General features: G+C 51.4%; 2 protein-coding genes across 4 annotated transcripts in view; one reads left to right on the top strand and one right to left on the bottom strand.

Annotated features, from left to right (window-relative positions):
* The window catches only part of XPC (XPC complex subunit, DNA damage recognition and repair factor), a 32713-nt gene extending 31162 nt beyond the window's left edge, over nt 1-1551 (top strand). For all 3 annotated transcript variants that reach the window (XM_063114514.1, XM_063114515.1, XM_063114516.1), the window contains one exon: nt 597-1551. In XM_063114514.1, coding sequence (XP_062970584.1) covers nt 597-809 — 213 coding nt within the window. In that variant the 3' untranslated portion in view covers nt 810-1551. The remainder of the gene's footprint in view (nt 1-596) is intronic.
* A 1216-nt stretch (nt 1552-2767) lies between these two features.
* TMEM43 (transmembrane protein 43) lies at nt 2768-22442 on the bottom strand. The gene is made up of 12 exons (XM_063114897.1): nt 22311-22442; nt 17974-18123; nt 16933-17067; nt 16232-16326; nt 15270-15319; nt 14942-15011; nt 14215-14285; nt 13105-13226; nt 12748-12822; nt 11928-12029; nt 8651-8768; nt 2768-4787 (listed from the first exon to the last, which is right to left on the bottom strand). Exons 1-12 carry the CDS (start codon nt 22320-22322, stop codon nt 4585-4587), a joined length of 1203 nt encoding a protein of 400 aa, XP_062970967.1. The 5' UTR covers nt 22323-22442; the 3' UTR covers nt 2768-4584.
* Between the last annotated feature and the right edge of the window lie 125 nt (nt 22443-22567).

Raw genomic sequence — 22567 nt, 5'->3', positions numbered from 1 at the left:
TGGCAGACACAGCCAACACATGCTTGGGTGTTTTGTTCCCTCTTTAGCCTTCCCCATGCTGCCTCTTTACCTTTAAAAAAATATTTGTAATGCTCCTCACTTGAGTCCCTTCAGTGGCCCCTTCATCTGGCTTTGTGTTCTCACTGGGTCCTTGCTGCCTGTGAGCTTTGACCTTCTCCATCCAGACCCTCTTTGGCCATGCCCGCCTCCTGGGAGAGCTGCATCTGAGCAGTCCAGGTCATGATGCACTTTGGTCCAGAAACAAGATAAGAAATGCAAAGCACCAGTTGCAGTGACCCTCAGACATGACTGTGTGCTCCTTGAGGGCAGTTTCCTGCCCAGTGTCCCTGTGTCCCCAGCACTGAGCTCAGAGCAAGTTCTCAAGCATCTGCTTGCATGAGCTCCCAGGTTGAGGAAGACACAGTCGGAAAGGTCTGGGCTCTCCCTCTGCCACACCTGGTGCCTTTGTCCTCCCAGTCACACAGCTCAGAGCAGGCTGGGAGCTTTACTGCCTCCTGACAGTGCTTCCTAGTTAGTACCTGAGCACTGACCTTGGCCTTTGTCCCCCTCCTGTCTCTCCCCACCCCCACCACCAGAGTGAGGCAGTAGCTCCCCATGCGGATGCAGGTGGACTCTCGTCTGATGAAGAAGAGGGGACCAGCTCTCAAGCAGAAGTGGCCAGGATCCTGGCTGTCTCCTGGCCTCAAAACCGAGAAGCTGAAGAAAAGCAGAAGCTGAAGTGCCCCAAGAAGACCAAAAAGGAAAAGAAAGCAGCAGCTTCCCATCTGTTCCCGTTTGAGAAGCCATGATCTGAGCACCCACCTGGTTGTTGCTTTGCTTCTGCAGAGCCACGCCTGCCCTGGGGGTGCCCAGGCCCACTGGTGGTGTCCCCTCTGCTGAGAAGGCAAATAGGAGCAGTGCGCACTGCAGATGTGGGCTGGGCCAAGGTGCAGCGAGTCTGGTGTGTCCCCAGTCCTTGTCACACTCACCTAGGGTAGGCTTCCAAACCTTTTTGCTACCAAAGCCCACTGTAGAGCAGAACACTTCCCCAGGAGACACGCTCCTGTCTCCTGGACCTGTTCTTCCCCTCTTTGGGAATGGGGTCAGTTTTTTTAATAGAAACCACTGGGAAATTTTTGGATGATGGTGCACGTAGAAATGCACCAGTACTTTCTTCCAGTTAGTCTTCGTCTGTCAGACACTTGTGCTGTCGCCTCTCTTGCAGACTTAGGACCCTTTCTCTGCAGGCTACTTACTAATGCTAATACTGCCTAATGCTGCCACTTTGTGGTAGGGGAGAGAGCAAATGAAAAATACAGGTCATCTCAGACACGGTTTTGTTGGAGTCTGTTTTTTGAAATAATATTTTGTGGTGGCAGAAGACTAGAACAGAGAGCTAAAATCAGGAAAGACACTAATTGAGAACTAAGACCATGTTAGAGGATCAGCGTTATTACTAGATAAATTTAAAAGATCTATGCACTATAGATGTTCAGGAGAAATAACTTTTATAATATTTTGAGAGAAAAATAAAGCATTTATCTAAAAAGACTTGGCTCTGCATTTTCTTTCAGAATTTATCTCAGCTAAGAACTCCTGGATGACAGCGTGATTTCTGTGTATGTTGAGACTACATGTAAGATCAGATTTTGTTTTCCTGTAGGCTGGGAACTCTTTGTTACACACTTTGTTTTTCTTTCTGTGTTTATTGGAGGAGATACTACTTGATCTTTGAGAGGAGCCGTTACACATCTGAGTTGGTTCTGTGCAAGGGAAACAAACAGAACACTTGTGGCATGACTCATCTGCAGCACGCCTAGCTGAAAGGCTCTTGTTGAGAAGCAGACTGGGGTTGCTATGGAAACAGCAGCCTCACACTTCTATAGCCTCCAAGGGGAGCAACTTGTTTTCTGGGGTTTTGAGACAGGACACTGCCATGTTTCTGGAAAAATACCTTCAGGCAGATGTCAGCTGCTAGGAGGCATTATGGAAATGAAATAAAACAGTAGGTTTTGATTTTGGAAAGTTATCACTCACCTGCTTGAAACAAACTGCAAGCTTCACAGTGGACAGGTAGTTGGCAGTGTGTTGCTCCAGAACAGGAAGCAAAATGAATGAAAAAAAGTGCCACATGTGTCAGGCATTTCATGGACTTATCTTATTTAGTCCTCAGGACAGCCCTGTGAGGGAAAAAGGCATTGTCCTTGTTTTCCAGCTGACGAAAGTGAGGCAAAGAGATCTTTGCCCAGCATCACACAGCCAACCAGTGGCAGACTCGGGACTCAGAGCTCAAGTCTGTCTGCCACCTCAGAGCCCACGATGCCCTCTGTACTGTCCCACGCTGCTGCCCATCACCCTCGCCTAGCACATTTTGCAGATGTGTGAAGCATGAGTCATTCACTAATTCAAGCCAAAACAAAGTAGATAAGGTTTCCAAGGGCTAAGAATATTGAGTTGCCCTATCTAAAAAAATTAAAACCAACACCAAGGTGAAGGTGCCAAAAAAAAAAAAAAAACTATTTTAACCACAAAAAGCAACTTAGAACTGAGTTCTAAAGATGTATACATTTCTTAATAAATTCTATGGTTGAATTCTTTAAGATAGGAATTTCAAGAATGCAAGAAAAACTCCCCCCAAATGAAAATATATCCACCCCCAAACCGGAAACAGAATAAAGGCAAGTTCCAATACCAAACTATACTGACTATATTTAGAAATTTATTTCAAATTTTTATCAAAAAATAGATAATACAAATTTCATGGTGATTTTCCAAAGCCTTTAAATTTTTAACATTGTCTTGCTTTTTACGAACACTTTTGAAATTGGCAGTAATTAAAAATCCATATTAGAAAAAATTACACAAACCAAATCCCAAGGATTTTGTTTTTAGTCATTGTCTAGTTATACCGTGTTTTCCAAAAACATCATTTAAGAGTTGAGCGATCTGATGAAATTGTTCATTTAATAAGCAGTAGTGAATACTATTTCAATCCTAAACCCAGATTAGTCATCTCTGAGGCTGGCTGTGCTTTTAATGTGAAGAATCTCAGTTTACAGCGAAGATACCCCAGGTCAACAAGAGATTATTATAGATCACCTTATTCAGCTACCAAATACTCAGTTGCTAAAGCAAGCACTACCAGCAAGGGCAAAACAGTTTTTGAATATGAACAAGATAAAGGACATAGAGGACCATTTAAAACATCAAGCTTGCAACATACTTTAAGAGGATGTGAGTGGTTGGGAAACGTAGAAACTGTGAATAAAGTTTGGGCGGATTTTACTTAGGAGCAGTAAAGCTACTGACCCTTTACACAGAAATTCCACTCACAAGCAGCCCCCTGTTGTTGGCATGCCCACGTCAGAAGCCTTCCCGCAGTGAGAGGAGCTGGGCCAGGCATCGGCATTCTACAGCAATCCTCGGCCTTTGATTCTTGGTTTTGGTTGACTGGGGTCACTGTGAAGGATCCCACTTAGTATAAGTCTTCCAGCCTTTTTCTTTAATGGTTGACTAAAAACTCAGAACCATCTTCAAGTGAATAAGTAGTTTCCGATGCCAGAAGATGAAAAAAAAATGCTTTTCTCCATCCTGTAGAGTCTCCATCTCCTCCCAGAGTGAAAATAAATTCCTTTGCTAACACTTGTTTCAAAAGCATCCCTTCCAAAGTTTCCCAGTGACCCAGAATACTGACAGGTCACTTATTTTTTAATCAGCTGTCATACCCCAAGTTAACACCTTTCTGCGCTCTGGATTAATTTCAATTGACAGATTAAAGGGTGTTTTCTGTAATAGTCTGAAATGTTGGATCATTCAGGATGTTTCTGTTTTGTTTTTTAAAATTTTATTTCAGACCACTCCCTCGGGGTAGGAAAGTACACGTGAAGAAGTGAAGCAACGAACTGATGAAGAAAAACTTAAACAGGACCTTTGGGCATCCTAGACACTGAAAAGATTATGCCAAACCAGGAAATATGTGCAAAGCCCAATAAATGTCCAGTTTGTCTCATTATGAAATCTTCAGTTTTTTTTTTTTTTTTTTTTTTTTTAAGTACCAAATCAAGTTCTATCCACAGACTTGGTTTCTGGTGCTCCTGTTCTGTGGGGCATGTGCTCAGACCATCTGTTGGTAATCCGGTGCTGCTTAGCAGTGATGGGCAAAGGCCACCCGTTAGGATCCTGGATGTGGTGGTGGTCGTGGCAGAGCCCTGGCACTTGTCTTCGATGATAAGCAGCAGCTTAGGCTGAGCTAACAGGCTGAGTCCTTCATCAACAGGCCTCTGGAGCATCTCTGCCTCCTCATCTGACAGATCAGCTGAGTTCAGGGAAACAAACCCTGGAGCCTGGCCACACCCACTCAGCCTCAAGAGAACAGAAGGAAACCAGCAGGAGAATGCTTGTTAGGTTGCCATTAACCAGCTGCTTCTGCCCTCCACAGCTGCTTACTGGCAAGAAAAGGGGTGGGGAGGATGCTCACTGGTGAACCAAACCCGACGTACATGCTGCAAGTCTGCCCCTGAAGAGCACAGGGGTGACCCAGGTCTTGAGGCTCACGCATGTGTCAGGTGGGCGCTAGGGACTGTTTCACTCCAGCTTTTTGGCTGACACTCGTGTCCGAGCAATGATGATGGGCACCAAGGCCAGGCAGGCAATGAGCAGGGCCCACAGGGGCCGGTAGAAGAGCCAGCCAGCAGCCACAGTCAGCAGGGTCAGCGAGGTGGCCACACAGAAGGCAAAGGCTTTCAGGCCAATGTTGACCAGGTCTCGGAAGACAGGAAACCAGTCCACTGTGGGGAAGAAAAAGGCCATGAGGCTGAGGCCACCGTGCTCTTCACCCACAAGGTCTCTAGACAGGATGGCCCATTGCCATGTGAGGAAGGATGGGAAAGGGCCAGTGTGGTGGAAGGCAAATACCCTCATCCTGAGAGCTATAGGGCCAGGGAGGAGGAGCCCCAGCTCAAGACATTGTACAAGCTGGGCACATTGTACAAGCCACCCACTCTGCCCAGGTCCAGGGTAGGGGACACATGGGAGTGCTTTGCCAACTTTAAAACTATGTGTTGATTGACTTCCAGTCAAGAGGGTGGAATAGACAGTACCCAGCATCACTCCCACAAATCAACCAATTTACAACTATAAAAAAGCAATGACAGCCAAGCTGTGGCTGCTAGAGCTCAGGGGAAGAGGAGGACAGACCTACAGAGTGCATGAAGGTGGGAGAAGCCATGGTGAGAGAAAGAAAAAACTGCTCCAATCATTTTGAACCCTGACCATTTCAAACCCTGGTCACATCCAGGCTGGAGCTTATGAGCATACAGAGCAGGAGCTGGCAGAAGCCACAGCTGTGCCCTTCCAGATTCCGGATGGAGTTGCCTGGAGGCAGCAGGGGAGAAGAGGGCCTTGGTGGCGCCCAGGCCAGCAAGACCACTAATAGGGTTCCCGTGGACCCACATAGGAGGAGCCACAACTGAAAAAAGGAGCCAATCAGAGGACGGTGAGTCATCACAAGGGACCAGAGCATGGCCTGTCCCACAGGAAGTGTTTGGAGCACAGGCGGTGGGAGAGATGGGCCCAAAGGGGGAACACTGGGGCACAGCGAGGACAGCTGATCTGCCCCCCAATCAGCACAGGACCACTCAGAGGAGACTGGTCAGTAATACAGAATTGCATGGGGTGCAGTTTGATGAAAAGACTCAGGCTCAGACCAGAGTTTCTACACAACACAGGTGCACTGGATCTCTTGAGAGCTGGAAGTACTTATAAAGTCAACCATTAAAATCTGAGCTGCACAAAAAGCCTTCCCCAGGGAATCAGCAGCAAAGCAGCAATTTAGCTCAACCACACAGCTCAAGTACTGGTCCCCACAGGAAGTTCCCCCATTTTAGAAGTAAGCAAAGGACAACAAATTAGTTCCAGTGCAGTTTAAGTTTAAGCAAATAATCCAACAAAGAACCGAAAGAAAAAAACAAAGTATCCACAACTAGAGACAAAGTTTGATATTAACTGGTAAAGGTCCCATTTCACCAAAGAACACTTATAACACCTAGAAGGACCGGAAGGGCCCTGGGCTACCAAGCCAGAAAGGGGGGAGGACCGGGGGCCTCAGCCATGCCCCCCGACACCCACAACCAGTCCTGATGGTGGGGACCAAGGGCCTTGGCCACAACCCCCCTGACATGTGCAACCAGCCCAGCTACAACCAACTAGCTGCTGCAGGAAGCACCCAGAGCTCTCTGGAGCCAGGGCAGTGGGGGGGCCAGGGCGTTGGCCACGCTCCCCGCAACATGTGCAACCAGCCCAGCAACAACCACCAAGCCAAAGCAAGAAGGGCTCCAGGTTCCCAGGCTGGGGTGGTGGCGAGTAAGGGCTTTTGCCACACACCCCTGACATCTGGACCCAGCCCCACAGTGACCAAGCCACTGCTGGAAGCCCCCTGGTCTCTCCTGTGGGAATGTGGGGGGTGCCACAGGCCTCAATCCCATCCCTCTTCCTCCCTCCTTCTTCCATCCCATTTCCTTCCCCTTTCCCCTCTCCCTCTCCCTCCCAACTGCTCCGCAACAACATCCTAGAATGTAAAATAATAATAATAAAAACAAATAAAAAAAACTACATGTTGATGTTAGTCTGAGACCAGTGTAAAGATGTTTGCCTATAATCTTGGCAAATACCTTGTTTCCTCCATGCTCATCAGAGAGGCTATGTGGAGCCTCTTGTGGGTGCCTATTTGGGCCTCTAGGCCATTCCTGGAGGTGTTTGTTCATTCATGCAGCAGGATGTTACCAATTACCTGTGTGTCCCGCTCTGTGCAGGGGCTGAGGGAAATAAATTAGCCAAAGTGTTGGCCTCTGCCTCAGGATTTCACAGGCTTTTGGCCCAATAGGATCAAGTCCAGGATCCAGCTCAACTCACTGGGAATTCCTCTGCTCTTTGGCCTGTCCAGCCTCTCTAAGTTGGCATTTCATAATTGATGTCCACCATCGAACTCTGCATTCAGCTCCCAGAAAGCCTCAGTGGTCTGGTACCATTGGGTTTGCAGAGTAAGCCCTGGTAACCCGCCATGACTACAGGACACCCTGCAGGCCACGTCATGGCCTCATCTCGGCTGTTCCCATGCAGCACCCCTACTTAGCCTTCACAATAAGCAGAGTTCATGTTTCTGAGCATTGCCTATGTGTCAGGAACTGTGTGTACCTTCTCATGAAACCGTTGTGCCAACCCTGTAAGGTACATATTGTTCTTAACCCCAATTTATCCACAAGGTCACAGAGACTCAAGAGTTATGAAACTTGCCCCAAATCTTACTGCTAGAAAGTGCCAGAATCGGGATTTGTGCTCCAGACTGTCTGAGCACAGGGCCTGAGCTCTAAGGCACTATTCTAAGCCATGAGAGGATGAAGGCCTTGTCTGTCCTGATCACTGCCTGGGCCAAGCATCATGAGAGTGGAAGAGCAAGGGCGTGCTCCCAGGCTGTAGCTCCTGACTCACACCACCACACCAGGGAGCCCTCCATGCTAAGCCATCCACATTCCACATGTGGAAAATCAGTAGCAGATAGATCCAGAGAAGGGCACTCTGAGACAGATGATGGGGGGACTGAGGCTCCAGGGGGAACTGGCCTGTCCAAGGTCACACAGCCTGAACGGGGGATTCTGCTTAAATTCTGATCTCTCCCTGATGTGCCCAAGATGTGGCTGGTCCTTCTAAGCACAATTCAGCTATCCGAAGAAAGCCTCAGAAAAAGTGACCTTCCCGTCCCTGGGCCTGTCTCCCATCTGTTGACGAGGAGGTAACCCTCCCAGCAGTGACAGTCTGGGATGCGCTACAGTCAGACCTTTCCCCAACTGGTAAGTGGTAAGTGGAGGAGAGGTTTCTGTTGGTGCCCAGAGGCGGCTGGGCAGAATCATCTAACTGGAGAAGGACACACACTGGGGGAAAGTCTTAGATGGAAAATCCTGAGAAACACCATCCTCCTGGACCAATAATCCAGGCCCAGCATGTACTCAGTCACCTGGGCACTCAGATCCTGAACCAAGCAGAATTCACTTGGGCCCCTACTGGGCTCGCTGGTGCCAACTCAGGCTGAGGGTGCAGGCCTGCAAACTCTCCCTGTGCTCCAGACTTGCTGGCTGCCCCAGTGCAGCCCAGGTTTTGGCACGGGAAGGAAGCATGACAGGTTCTCAGCATTTCCGAGTGTCCAAACATTTCACGAAGATCTGCAAGGTCGGTGTAAGGTGACAGGCTGAGGTGGGACAGGGGCGGCCCAAGCACACAGAGCCCTGATGTAACAGACTTCAGCCGCAGGCCTGGCTCACTGCCAAGGCCGGCCAGCCTCCTTCCCATGGCTATTTAACAGTGGCCAAGGCACAAGGGAACGAGGGAGCCAGGGGCCAGACGGATGGAGCGGGGCCAGACCTTCAGATCCCAGACACCAGACTAGCCTCTTGGGAGCCGGCCCCATGCCACCCCACCCTGGAAGCACCCACCTTCCTCTGCTCATTCATCCCAAAGCCAGAGTAGGGGTATAGGTACCAAAGCCCGGTCTCTGCCCCAAGGAGACCCAATCGGATGGGAAGGCTGACAAGCACAGAGGCATGTGGGGCCAAAAGAGGGAAGGCAGGATCTCCCCCCACACCCTCATCTCTACACCTACCCAGGGTATAGAGGATCCGCGTCATGAGGTTGAGGCCCATAAACATGGCCATCCAGCCGGCAGCCCGCAGGCCCCAGGTCTTCATGGAGTTGCTCTTCTGTTCTCTTCGAAACACCTCCTGCAGGACGAGCAGGGTAGATGTCAGGACTCTGAGGGGGACACTTAGTTGGCAGGGTAGGTGCCCATTCCAAACAGACCAGAGGGAGATAGGGGTAAACTTCCCACCCAAATCTAAGTCCCTCTGTCCACCTGGCAGAGCACAGAATGAGGCATAAGAAAACATTGTGGAAGGCATGTGCCCTCCTCAGATCAGAGCCCACCTCATTCTAGAGTCCTCAGCCCACGGCCTCACCTCCTCCACACTGCAGTGGGAAATTTCTGGGGTCACTTTCTACCAGCCATGAACAGTGGCTCGTCCAAGTGTGCCTGTGGCACTGTGCCACATGCACTGTATACAGGATCTGCTTGACCTCACATGCTCCTCTCATGGCTCCGGGACACCTCGCCCTCCTTCTCAGTCTCCACTGCTGTCCCTGCCCCTCTTCCCGTCCTCTAAATGTTGAATTCTTCAGCTGCTTCAGTCCATATTCTCTCCCAGGACATCCCATCCGTCTCCTTGGTCCCCTTATGTCCATGACCCTCAAATTTAAAGCTGCAGCTCTGGTGCCTCTTCCGGGCCTCCCAGTCCCATGGCTCCCACCGCCTGCCTACCATTTCCACTTGCCACCCTCGCACATGCAGCAGACACTGGAGCCTCCACGACCTGCTGCTCACTCCAGCTTCTCCGTCTCAGCAAATGACACAACCGCCCACCTGCCTGCACACTCCGAAGCCTGGGGGCAGGCTTGCTTTGCTCCTCCCCATCCAGTGCATCGGAAAGTCCTGTTCGCTCCAACTCTACGTCCACATTTCCCCAAGTCTCCTACCACTGTCACCCCTAAACCACGCTGCCATCATCCCTCAAGTGGACCACTGCAGGAGCCGCCCCATCACTGACCTCCCTGCTCCCAGCAACCCCACCATGATCTCCACACAGCAATCTGCCAAGGCCCTGTTACCTGCTCTGACCCTGGTGCCTGGCCAAGACCAGGTCAAGTACCCTCTCACCCCTGGGCCTTTGCATGTGTGGTCTGCTCTGCCTACAGTGCACTTGCCCACAGTCATGCCTGGCCAGCACCTGCACATTCTTTCAGTCTTGGCTTAAATGCTGTTTCTCCAGAGAGCTGTCCCTGACCCCCGATCTAAATCAGGCCCCCATGTCATAATCTATAACAAAAACAAAAATAATAATAAATAATATTTATTGCTTACTATTTTTCTGCCTCTGTCCTTAGTATTTTACAAGATTTTCTTATTTAATCCTCAAAATAACTCAATAAGGTAGGAACATTTATCCCCATTTTACAGACAAGGAAACTGAGGTTCTGCGAGAATAAGTCATGTGCCCAGAGTCTCACCCCAAGCAGTTAACTAAACTATAAGTCCCCAAGGGCAAAGACCATGTGTGTGATGTCCCTGGTGCTCAATAAAAACTTTTTAAATAAATGAATGAATGAATAATCCTCATAACAATCAAATAAGGTAGGGATGACGATGATAATAATACTAATACTTTTTAAAATTTCTGTTTTACAGATGAGGAAACAGGTTCAGAGGACAAAACACCAGTTCATGGTTCCAGAGCAGGCGGGAGGCAGAGCCGGGGCCGCATGCAGTGTCCACGCTGGGGTCACCGCACGCTTCTGTCCTGGGCTGGGATCCAGACATCCTGACTTTTGGGCCCAGGGTTTCTTCTCGTACCCTGGGCTGCTTCCTTGGCTCAGGGCTTTTTCTCCCACTTGGCAGGGACCCCAGACCTTGTGGGTGTGAGGTTGGGAGTAGCTAGCTGAGTGGGGTAAGGGGCAGTCAGCGACCTGGGATTGCTAAGCAGCGAGAAGCCCGGGGGTGAGGAGGCCACCTGCCCATATATACTGTCAGAGCCTTCCCTCCCAGGGAGTTATCTAAGCCACAAGCCCCCTACTCCCCTCTGGGGAGCAGCTCTGAGACCTGAGCCTCTGCCTGCAGAAGGCTGGAAGCTGGGGCTGGGCAAGAGCCCGGGAAAGAGAGCAAGATCTGGACAGGGCCTCTTAATTTTACAAATTCCCTAGGGGGCCCTCAGAGCTGCCAGTGGAAAGGGTGACTCATGGCCCACTCGGCAGGGAGGTGGCAGCCCCTCCCTGAGGTTGGTAACTGGACTCTGGGGCCACAGCCCGACCACACCCTAGTCCTGTCTAGGTACAAGGAGTGGGCAAGGCTCAGGCACCACCACAGGCCGGGAGGCTGACAGGACAGATGGCAGCTGAGGAATGAAAGGGCCACAGCTAGTCCCTGCCACCTGCTCACTGCCTTGTTGACCCTTTCTGGCCCTTCTGGATGAAATATCCACCATCCTGTTAAAGGCAAGCACAGAATGTCCCACAAATGATACATTGTGTTTATCAACAACAGAGAAAATACAAATGATATTTTTTCTGTTTAAGGAAGGATTTCCTGCTTAGAGAAGAGAGGCCAACTTTTAAGGCACAGAATTGAATTCATCAGTACATGTTTGCATCCCTTCTTATTGGGCAAAGAGATGCCCAGACAGCTCCAGGGACCTCTGAGGGGTGCTCACCCTCACTCAGCCGGTCCTGGGCATTTCCAGCTCAGAAGCCTTCACTGCCCTTCTGATACTCCTCAAAGATTGAGCCTCCCAGTATAGCCTCTGTCCCCCGCGCCCTCCCCCTGTCCTCTGGGCTGTGGCCACATGGCTCTCCTAGCGCTCCTGACGAGGTGAGTCTTGCTCTGCCTGCACTGGGCAATTCTTGCCTGAACTACTGAATGACCCCAGATTCGTCCAGGGTTGACCCCTTCTCTTCATTTGGGTCTTAGCAAAAGTGTCACTTGCCAGATAGGCCTTGCTTGACCATCGTAGAAACTGATTTCCTGCTATCTCAGAGCATCTGTTCTCCCTTCGTAACACTCAGCATGACTTGTTATTACTTCCTAGTCTTTTGGGTTAACCCCTTTCCCTCCACGACTGGAAGCCTATGAGGGCAGAGTCTCTTCTGCTCACTGTTCAGTCCTCAGTGCCCCACACAGTCCTGCACACAGAGGGAGGTTATTATTTCTTCTATGTCTTTTTTTTGCCTCATTGCACTGGCTATGACCTCTAGTTGTGGGGGCTTATTAAATAGCCATTGGAAGAAAAGAGGGAAGGACACGTCTGCCCTTCATCATACAGGCGGCAGCAGCTCACCTCTGCTGAGAGGTCCCCATGGTGCAGGATCAGCAAGGTGTCCCCAGACTTGGTTGAATACGGGACTAGCTGGTCACCCCGCTGCCGGGCAACCACAGTGACCTGGTTGGAGAATTTAGTGTTAGAGCAGAGGGGGATGGTCAGAGGGGGACCACCACAAGGTGAGACCCACAGCCCACCCTCCTGGGACTGGGTGCCAATGAGGGAAGCGAGGAAGAGACCCCTGGGCCTCCCTCTCCACACCTCTACCCAGGGCGTTGGCCCCGGGAGCTCTGGCTCAGCCGCTTCATTCAAAGCTCTAGGGAGAGAGCCAGCCTGTGGCTCACTCGAGAGAGTGTGGTGCTGATAACACCAAGGCCCCGGGTTCGAATCCCATATAGGGATGACCGGTTGGCTCACTGGGTGAGCGTGGTGCTGACATCACCAGGTCAAGAGTTAAGATCCCCTTACCAGTCATCTTTTAAAAAAAAAAAAAAAAAAAAAAATTCCAGGGAGGGCCTTAGGCAGAGGCAAGTGTCAGGGCACAGCAGGGGCTGGGGAAGGACTGGACACGGTGGGGTCAGGAACGCAAGACCAAGTAGTTACAGATCAAAAACTGGGGCGGGGGGAGGAGTGGCGAGTGACTGGAACAACTGTCACTAGGCATAGTTATGAGCTTCCTCTAGAACTGCAGCTCCCGGCCTGGGTCCACGGCTGGCCGCAGGAATAAATACCTCTGACACTGCTCAGAGGCATACCCATGAGCATGCGAGTGTGAGCCTAGGTGTGCATTTTAGGTCAAGAGGCCCTGACAGAGTCTGCCCTCGGGAAGCCAGGTTACCATGTGAGCCAGGCCCAGGTCGGGGTCATCGCCGCTAAGTCCCGCATAGGAAAAGGAGATGCGCAGGTCTCCGACCTGGGGGTGGGAGAGAAGTGGGGAGAGTGACTGAGATGCTCAGCCTGGGCCCACGACGCAGCACCCAGCACCTCATGCTATCTTCCCTCCTCCACACCTTTGCCCGCACTGCCCCGTCCCCTAGAAGCCTCTCCCCTCAGTCTCTTTGGCTGAGCGCATCTGTGCATTCAACTGAACTGACGCGATGAGAAAAAGGAACCTGGCTCTTGCGTGCTCTCCATGGGGACGCTACACTTGGGCCCTGATCTTTGCTATCGGGACAGTCCATGCCTCTTTGTTTACCTCTGGATACTTGGGATTCTCACTGTGGTAGAAAAAGTCCCCCCGGCGAATGATGTCCACGTGGGGGTCCTCCAGCTTGGACAGGCTCAGTGGCTTGAAGTTGTCAATCTTGTCGATGAGGCCTAAGAGAAGCAGGGTGGTGAGAAACCCCCCAATCTGCACACCCTTCAGCCTGACACTCTTCCCACCACACCCTCACAGCCCCACCATGGCCACCACCTAGCTCACGTCCCATGGGGCTTTTACACATGTGCTCTCCCACCTGGAGCGCCCTTTTCTGATTCCATCTCCTACACAGCTTGCCCTGCATCAGCCCACTTCAGTGCCATCTCCTGGGAAGTCGTCCTTGTACCTTCCCACCAAGTCAGAGTGACCAGGTTCCGGGGGTAGCCTTAGCCCCCACTGCCTTGGACCACGGTCATCCGTGTACAAGCAGGGCCCCCCTCAGGGACGGAGAGCTACCTGAGGGCAGGGCCCAGCTGGCACAGCAGGCACTTACTGAGTGACAGAGCAGACAGGAGGCAGCTAGGCCTGCCCTGGACCACCTGCCCCTCCTGCCTCACTTCAGCCAGTGGGGGGCCCCTGGTGTCTTCTCTCCCATCTTTCTGGGCCAGTCCCAGGGACCCAGCCCCAAGGCTACTGATGGTACCATCTTATTTCTTGAAAGCTTCTCTTTGGGATCAGGTGGGGAGCCTGTGACAAGCCACCCCTCCCAGGCACAGGGCTGGACACCAGGTGGGGCATGCAGGTGGGGCCACAGGAGGGAGTGAGCAGCTCTGACTCTACCACTGGCCTGAGGGGCTCGCTCTGCAATGTCTTATCAGAACAGACACTGTCACAACAGCAGGATGAGGACACAGTGTCTGGACTCACTCTCTGGAACCACTCAAGATTCAGAGGAAGCCGGCTGGCTGGGGTGGGCTGCACTGGGGTGTTCTATGACGAGTCCTTGCCTCCTGGGGACTGGCATTCCCTCCAGCCCCAGCCCCAAGTGTGATCATGGGAAAGGCAAGGACTGAGAGCTGGGGGCTCCAGCTTCTGGGAGGGGCTGAGGGGAAGCCCGGGGCCTCTAGGTTGGCACTAGCTCACATGGAGGAGCCTGAGACCTACCTGCTGAGAGGAAAAACCTGCCAATTTGGACAAAGGGGGCTGTTGCCGTGAATGACTCAACTGCCATCGCACTGTGGGAGAGAGGGGCTGCTGTCAGTCATGGGGCACCAGGTGGTAGCTTTCTGGGTCCCTTTGGGTTATGCTGAGCAGGGTCCCCACCCAGGGGGCTCCTGTAAGTCCATACTAGCCTAGGCATAGTAGACATCTTGTATTTTCCACCCCCGGGGGCTCCTGTTCCCCACTCCCCTGGGCTGAGCACCCTCACTCTGTCTCCTGTCCCCCAGAGCGTCACACCCTCTTGTCCAGACCCCTGCCAGCTTGTCCCACCCCACCCACCCACTTCACCACCCCATGCCGCTGAGCTAACTCCCTTCTCCATGAAGGCCCGGATCATACTACCTCCTGAAAGGCCTACCTGATTGTCCTCCCACCTCTGGGTAATTGTCAACCAAATGCTTCCCTGACACTGTACATGCAAATCCCTTTAGCACTCAGTCCAGGCCTTATGTTGGTGACTTGTTTGAGGGGAGCTTGTCTGAGGTCAGGGGAGTTGGGTCTTGCCTCCGTGTTCCTTGTGCCCAGTACAGGGCTTGGCTTCAAAACCACATACCACATTTTCATTATCCCATTGAATTAACTCAGTCTTGTTATGCAGGAAGAAAGTGGGGCTGGACACCTACCCCGGTGGTAGGCAGGGCTGTGCTTAGGCCTGGGGCCCAGCTCTCACCTGGGGTTTTTGTGGCCAATTTCTCGGTCGAAGTTTTTGCTGTTGACGATTTCTGACCTCCATTCAGTGTCTGCTTGTGGAGACGGAACAACTCAGAAACCAGGGTAAGAGTGACCACATGGCTAAGGCCCACTGACCCTAGGTCCTCTCATCTGAGTCTGTGACACTGGGCCCTCCCTGGATGGGTGACAGGGCAGGGCTCTGAGGACTGGCACCCAGGGATTCTGATGGCTGGCACTGCGCCCTTCCCACAGCCCCACCCACAGCCCACTGCTGTTGGCCTCGGCCCCAGGCAGACACCTCACGTGCGGTGGGGCCCAGTACTCACTGTAGGAGTACCTCGTCTCCTTCTTCACCTGCCCATCCTCGGTGTACTCCCTGCAGGGAAAGCACAGACAGCCACCAGAGTCAGCCCAGTCACCCCAAGCCATTCTAACCTCTAAGTCCTTCCAGCCGGAAGCAGCCTTGGGCCTATAGGGCCAAACTCCCCAAATGGAGCAGAAGCCTTGTCTGCACCAGCCCAGGGACAGGGCTCTTACTCTCTGGCAGACAGCCAGGCCCATCCCTCCAAGGCCAACTGGAGAAAAGTGCTTTCTCATCCAAGGTCTGCTGCCACCTGGCTCACAGGGAGGGGCCCAGGCCTGTCCTCTGGGCTCAGAGATCTGGCTGCACCCTCTGCTCCAGGACAGCCGTATGGAAGGCCCCCTGAAGCTGCTTTCAGCTCCTCCAGCCACCTACCCACCCCTCACTCACAGTCCATGTGGTTCAGGTGGGGCTTAGACCACCCCCAGCTCCAGGTGATGCCAGCCTGATTGATGACAGTCTTCCCTGGGACTTCTGTTAGAGCTGACAAGATGTAAGCCGGGAACCCACCTCTGTTCCTTCTGTCCCATGGTGGGAGAGACCATGGAACCACCACATGGGAAAGTTGGGCACAGAGACTGAGGTGGGTGAGGCACATCGATCCTAATGACATTGTCTGAGGCCTGGATCCAGTCACACCTCACGCTGGTGCATCCCGGGACTTCCAAGATGAGAGAGCTAATCAACCCTGTTCTTCTTAAAGCCACTCTGCATTGGCTTTTTGCCACCTCCAAATAAAAGATCACTAGCTAATAATTTGGGGGTCCTTTGACATTTTTCTGATAGGGAGATTTTATACTTTGGTGGTTCCTCCTTTCTCTGGGAAAGATTTATACTTTAAGAGGCATCACATGAACTCCACCTGCATTCTGCCCTAACTCTGCACCTCTTTTGCCCCGGTTGATGTTTTGCTTCCTGGCAGCTCACCTGGACTCTTCTGTTTCTACCCACTGGTACATCTCCACGTGCCTCCGCAGCTTCACAGCCGGAAGATGTACCCCATAGTTTGGATCAGACAAGAGCTTCAAAAAGAATCAAACAAATGAAAAAAATAAAGGACAAGACTCACATCAGCCCAGAATCCCCAGCTCAGGGGAAGCTGGACTGGAAGAGAAATAAAAACAGAGAACAACGACAAGAACGAAGAATTCTATGCTGCTTCATGTGGGAGAATTGAGTGAAGCTGCCTGTCCTAAGTTTTTAACACTTAGTGCCACAACACGTAGTACAGGCTTGGGCTGCACAGCCCAGTGGCATCATGTCCACAGCAGTGCACTGGGTGTTCAAATAACAGGAAGGCTCCAATAATCAAAGAGTTTTCTAGCATTGCACTAGACATACATGCTAATCATGACCATGAGAGCACCTATTTATGAAGTTCAATCCACATGCCAGGCCCTGTGCCAAGAGGTCAGCAACCTAATCTCACTGAGTATTCAAAACTGGCCATGAGCTTGTTACCATTATTGTCCCCATTTTCCAGATGAGACTCAGGAATGACAAGTCCACACAGGTGCTAAGAGGTGGAGTTAGGAATCACACCCATGTGTGTGTCTCCAAGGCTCTTGCTTTCAAATTCTCAGCCAGACAACACCCAGAGATGTGCCAACAACTACCTCCAAGCCTACCTTGGACGTCCGCAGGGCCCCGATGATGTGTACCAGCTTCCCTTCATTCTCTGGAGCCACGCTGTGGATGCTGTTGGGGGACACCACAAGCGAGAGCCCTTCGGCCAGTGAGGTTGCTGTCTTCAATGCACGGCCCTGTAAGCAAAGGGGGGCAAGTGATGTCAACATCTCAGGAGTAGCTCAACACAGTTGTGCTCATTGCAGTGTATCAGGGCAGGATTCAGCGAGCACTGAGCCCCATTTCTCCACTGTATGGATGGAAAACTGAGGTCTAGCAAGTGGCAGAGTCAGGAATGGAACCCAAGATTCCTGCTTTTCCAGGCAGACCTCTTCCTGCCACCCCACCTGTCTCAGCATTGCCCCCATGTTGAGAATGTGCTTCTGCTTACCCTGTACCTTTCCCTCATTTTCCTCTGCCCTCTTCTCTCCCCTTCTCTCAGTCCACGTGGTTTACATAAGCCAATCTGAACTGCTGTCCAGATCATATGACCCAGGCCTCACCCATCAGAACATGTGTCTCCTGGCCACGGGGATTGGTTCAAAGGACTGAAACCCGAGCCAGGACACTGAGAGATCTCCCTGCAATTTTTGCTAAATTGATTTAAAACGAAATGGTTCCTCTTTTCTCTGGGATTGCTAAGATGGTTGGATGTGAGCCTGAGTTGCCAGAGCCACCTTTGCCACCACAAAGGAAAAACCTGTCCAAGAAAAACACCACAACAGAGAAAAACAGGCAAGAGATGAAAAAATGGAGATTCCTGGCGACCCAGCATAAACACCTGGATCCAACCATGCCTGAAGTGGGTACTATCCACTCCTGCCCGGATTTTCAGGTGAATGGACGGATCCATTCTCCTATCCGCTCACATCAGTTGTGAGGTGGGTCACAATCAGAAAAAATTCTGATGAATTCAGCGTCCCTCTTTCTCCTTTATAAAATCTAGGCCCTTTACTACCAAATCCAGCCTCTGGATTCACAGCCCTTGCTCTCTGACACTGTGTGGACTCTCACCCTGCACAGGGGGACCCCAGATACTTTACCTCATTGGTGAAAATTATGTAGAAGGAGAACAGGAAGGTCACGAGCCCCATAAACATCCCGCCCCAGGTCTCGCTCAGCCGTTCCAGGAAGCCTGGCTGAGGGTCAGGTGTAATTTTGATGTGTTCTCTCCTGGTACCTGTACTAGAATACTGAAGAAAAAAACACATTGAAAAATCAGAATAAAAATAAGTTTTTCAAAATAAATTGAATTTTGCTACTTATTTATTTATACTCAGTTTTTACTGAATTGTAATTATACATGGTAAAAATGTACAGCTATTAAGTGTACATTTTGACAAATGTACCCCACTTGACTAATGTCCAGATCATACAGGACATTTCCATCACCCCAGAGTTTCCTTGTGCCCCTTTCCTGCCAATCCTCCCCTCTCTCCACCTGACCCTGCAGGGCAGTCAACTCACAGCCACAACAATATTAGGAGATTGTGCTGAGTGCCTGGTGAGAAGGTGGACCCAGTGCTAAGGAGTGAGCCTTCCAGCTGGGTAACTATTTGAATTTCTTTCTTCTTCTTTTTTTTTTTTTTGCCAGCCGGTACAGGGATCAAAACTTGGACCTTGGTGTTATCAGCTCTAACAACTATTTGAATCTCTATCACTGTAGGTTAGCTTTGTCCTTCTAGAACTTGATAGAAATGGAATCATAGAGCACAGGCTCCATTCTTTCCATCTTCTTTGACTCAGCATAATACTTTTGAGAGTCATCCACGTTGTGGTGTTTAACAATAGTTTGTTCTTTTTTATGGCTGAGTAGTATTTCATTTATGAGTATACCACAATTTCTTGATTTGTTCAACAGTAGATGACTATCTTGGTTGTTTCCAGTTCTGGAAAATTATGAATAATGCTGCCATGAACACTTGTGTCTTTTTGTAGACATGTGTTTTCATTTTCCCCGGGTAGATACATAAGAGTGAAATTGCTCGATCACAGGGAAGATGTTTTTAAGAAACCACCAAACTATTTTACAAAGCGATTAGGGAGGTATTTTTCATTAAATTAGACAAACGGTGTCTGAGCTTCCCAAGGGCCATGCTGGGCCCTATGAGGTCAGAAGGAGGGTGGACAGCATTTAGAGCGGTTGAGTCACATCCACAAACAATAGCAGGAGGTCATGCTGAGTGTCCAGTGAGTGGAGTGACCCCTTCCAGCTGGGGTATCAAGGCAGGCTCCCTGAAGGAGGGGGCATGTGAGTGGGATCTTAGAAGCAGATCCCGGGGGAAGGGCATCCCCAGCAGGAGGAACCATGTGAGCTGCCGATCTGCTCTGGCTGGTTGTGAGTGACACGGGGGATGATGAGGGCATCTAGGCACGTCCAGGAAGATTCACAGTAGACCTCAAACTCCAGGATCAGTGGATCAGGCTTTGTCCAGCCAATAACAGAGGCGTGATTTGGAGTGTGTTCACTGCTGATTGAGAGTGTCATCATCAAGGGCAGGACTCTGGAGCCAGAAGGACTGGGTTTGAATCCAGTTCTGCCACACACTAGCTGTGGGACCTTGGGCAAGCTCTTTAAGCCCTTTGTGACCTCCATTTCCTCACTGGTGAAATGGGGATATAATCCAATGCATAGGGTCGTGGTGAGAACCAAAGAACACAATTGTTAGGTGGCTCAGTGCCCAGGGCATGATAAGCACTGTACGGTGTGAGCTGGTGGAAATGTTATCTGATTCCTCTGTAACTGATACCAGGGCTGGCACCAAGGCTAGGGGTGAGCTGACAAAAGTCACAAAGATGTAAAGTGGTTCCCAAATGAGCACTTTGGGTGAGCCAGGCCCTGTCCTGGCACTGGAGAGAAAGAGAGGAGGGATGTAGAGAGATTCAAGTCAGAGTCTCTGTTTGACAAAGCTGATGTCACCACTCTGAATAACACCAGCCAAGGCCTCCAGAGACCAGATGTCTGTGTACCCAGAAATGGTCTTGACTTAACATGCCATTTGGAAACATTAGTAGAGTAAATCTTGCAGGCAGGTAGGTGACCATCAACCATTATAACGATGACAATGACAAACATACCAGTCTATCACAGCCCAGCCAAAGTGCAAGCCCAAAGAGGTAGATGCAATCACTATCCCATTTCACAGACAAAAAAATTGAGACTCAGTGGTTAAGTCATCTGCCCTGATCACATAGCCTCTAAGAGACGGACTTAGGATTCAAATTCGGGCAGACTGAAGACTACCCTCCTACCACTCTGCTCCAGACTGCACTCTTCATTTCTCGGGCTGCAATGTGAGTTGAACATTTGGAGCCAGCTGCAGGCAGCAACAGGAAAAGGAGGCATCTCTTCCTCCTGGGCTCCTCTCAGTCAACAATCAAGATAAGGGGCTCAAAAATGGCCTTGGAGGGAAGAATGAGAGGTACAGGAGGGTGCCCCTTAGGCTAGGAGAGAGGTGGGGCAGGCAGTGACATGACACACCCAGCCCATATTCTGAACCAAAATTCTCAGTATACACAGAGGATCCTCCATGATCCTTATATATAATATATACATATCCTCAGGGACATACCTTCCTAGTCCCAGCACTTAAGGTTCAGAAACAATGAGCAATGAGTGGTGGGAAGAGAGGTTGACAAATAAGCCCTAGAAATAGAACTAACTGAGTTAGAATTCCAGCTTCATCAATCACTCGCTGTGTAACTCTGGGTAAGTTGCTCTACCTCTCTGATTGTTTACTCACTTATAAAATGGAGAGGGTAACAGGACCTTCATCACAGTTACTGCTGTTACACTGATTAACAATTCTGTTGCCTCCATGCTCCACCCCACTATCTTCAGATCTTTCTTCCTCACCCAGCCTGGTGGTTCCCATAAATGCGTACCCAGGTACGGAATGAATTAACAAAGGCTTGGCAGCAGAGGATAACCCAAATGCATTCATGTTCCTTGGTGAGGGGTCAGGACCCAACATACCAAAGATGGCTCCTGCCCACTAGGACCATCTGTGCTAGACTGTGAGGATAGGCTTTTGTTCATGTATTAAGTACCTACCAGGCACTAGGCACTGTGTTAAGCAGTCTCCCCTAAACTTCACAGTAACTGATTCCATAAGGAAACATAAACATAAGAGAGTAAGTCCACACAGCTACTATGTGGAAGACTCTGGATTTGCCCCAGATCTGCCTGACTCCAAAGCCTGCCTCTTCCGCAAGTTCCCATGTCATAGCATGCCACACTGGCCGCAAGATCTGGGCAGGTGCCTTCCCCTGCAGGGAACATTGCCCATCTGTAAAATATGGTAGCAGTGGTGATGGGAGCAGACAGGAGTCAACCTGTTGGGGGCAGGCTGGGGGCAGGCTGATCTCCTGACCGCCCTTTCCCCTGGCTGACTTTTAAGTCTCATGCACCACCTCTGAGGCCTTTCTAGGTGCTACATTCATGACTTCTAGACCTCCTGAGGGCTTAGTAGCATGCTAGGGGGTGTGGGTGACACACGCCCTGGCCTCCCAGGGGCTGTGGGAGGCAGAGAAGAAACTTGGGGACAAAAGAGGGTCCTGGAAAGAGAGTGTAACAGGCCAGGGGAGGACAGCTGGGACACTCCACCAAAGCAGAGAGAGGGTGTGTCTGGGACTGGCTGAGCTCCGGGACTGGCTGGGCTCCCGAGCTGGCCCCAGAAGCACTTTCACAGAGGAGGGGAGAGGTGAATCACCAGCTTCTTCCACACCCAGCGCCCTGGTAGTAGGAGGTGCTGCTCGACTTGTTAAGTGAAGGTTGAGCTGAAGTAGAAAGTTTCCCAAGAAAGGCTAGCTGCAGGGAGCAGCAGCCTCGGCCCCTCTCGCCAAATCCTCACCAGGAAGAGGACGGGGCCGGCAGAGGGAAATGCTCCCTCCCACAGGAATCCCAGAGCCTGCGCTCCCCGCCCTGTCCGAGCCCCTCGGCGGCGTCGCAGCCGCGGTTTTCCCACCCCTCCAGGGCGGGGAGCTCGCCGCCCGCGGGAAGGCCCCGTCTGTCGGCTGCTGGACAGCTCCACCTGCGCGAGATAGGCCTCCCCACCCTCCCGGGGAACCAGCCCCCACTCCGACCACAGGGCCTAGGCGGGAACTGGGAATGCAGGAGGGGTTGTGGCGACACCTCCTGACTCTCCTCCCCACAAACGCGCGACCCGAGGATGAGGTGGGCCAAAGAATACGGACAAAGGGGATCTGGGCAGGCTGAGAGAAATGAACAGACGATGAGCTGCAGGGAAGCGCAGACAGGGGCCGGCCGCGCCGACTAGGGTCAGATGGCGAAATGCGCCCGGGCGGCCCCTCGGAGGAAGAGGAGGCCCCGGGTGATGGGGAAGTCTGGGTGTGGCCCGGCAGATCAAGGGACACTCACATTTGCGGCCATGGTGAGATCTGGCTCGCCGCCGCCTCGTTCTGCTCTAGGAAGTGGGCTGACAACTGCAGCGCAGAATCCGGTGGCCTCTTACCCTCCCGCGAGCTGCAAAGATCCGCGCGCAACGCAGGCGGGACTTGCTTCTGAGTTACGGCCCCATGGGCGGTCCGGCTTTTCTGCGCACGCGCCCCGCAAGGCCTCCTGGAAAGTGTAGTCCAGGGCCGAGAGTTTTCGCCACAAAATTGCAACACGCACAG

Source organism: Cynocephalus volans, chromosome 11 (assembly GCF_027409185.1).
Source record: "Cynocephalus volans isolate mCynVol1 chromosome 11, mCynVol1.pri, whole genome shotgun sequence".
In the NCBI taxonomy this organism is placed as follows: domain Eukaryota; kingdom Metazoa; phylum Chordata; class Mammalia; order Dermoptera; family Cynocephalidae; genus Cynocephalus; species Cynocephalus volans.
Note: the sequence above shows the minus strand (reverse complement) of the source record. Positions and strands in the feature narration are given on the sequence as shown.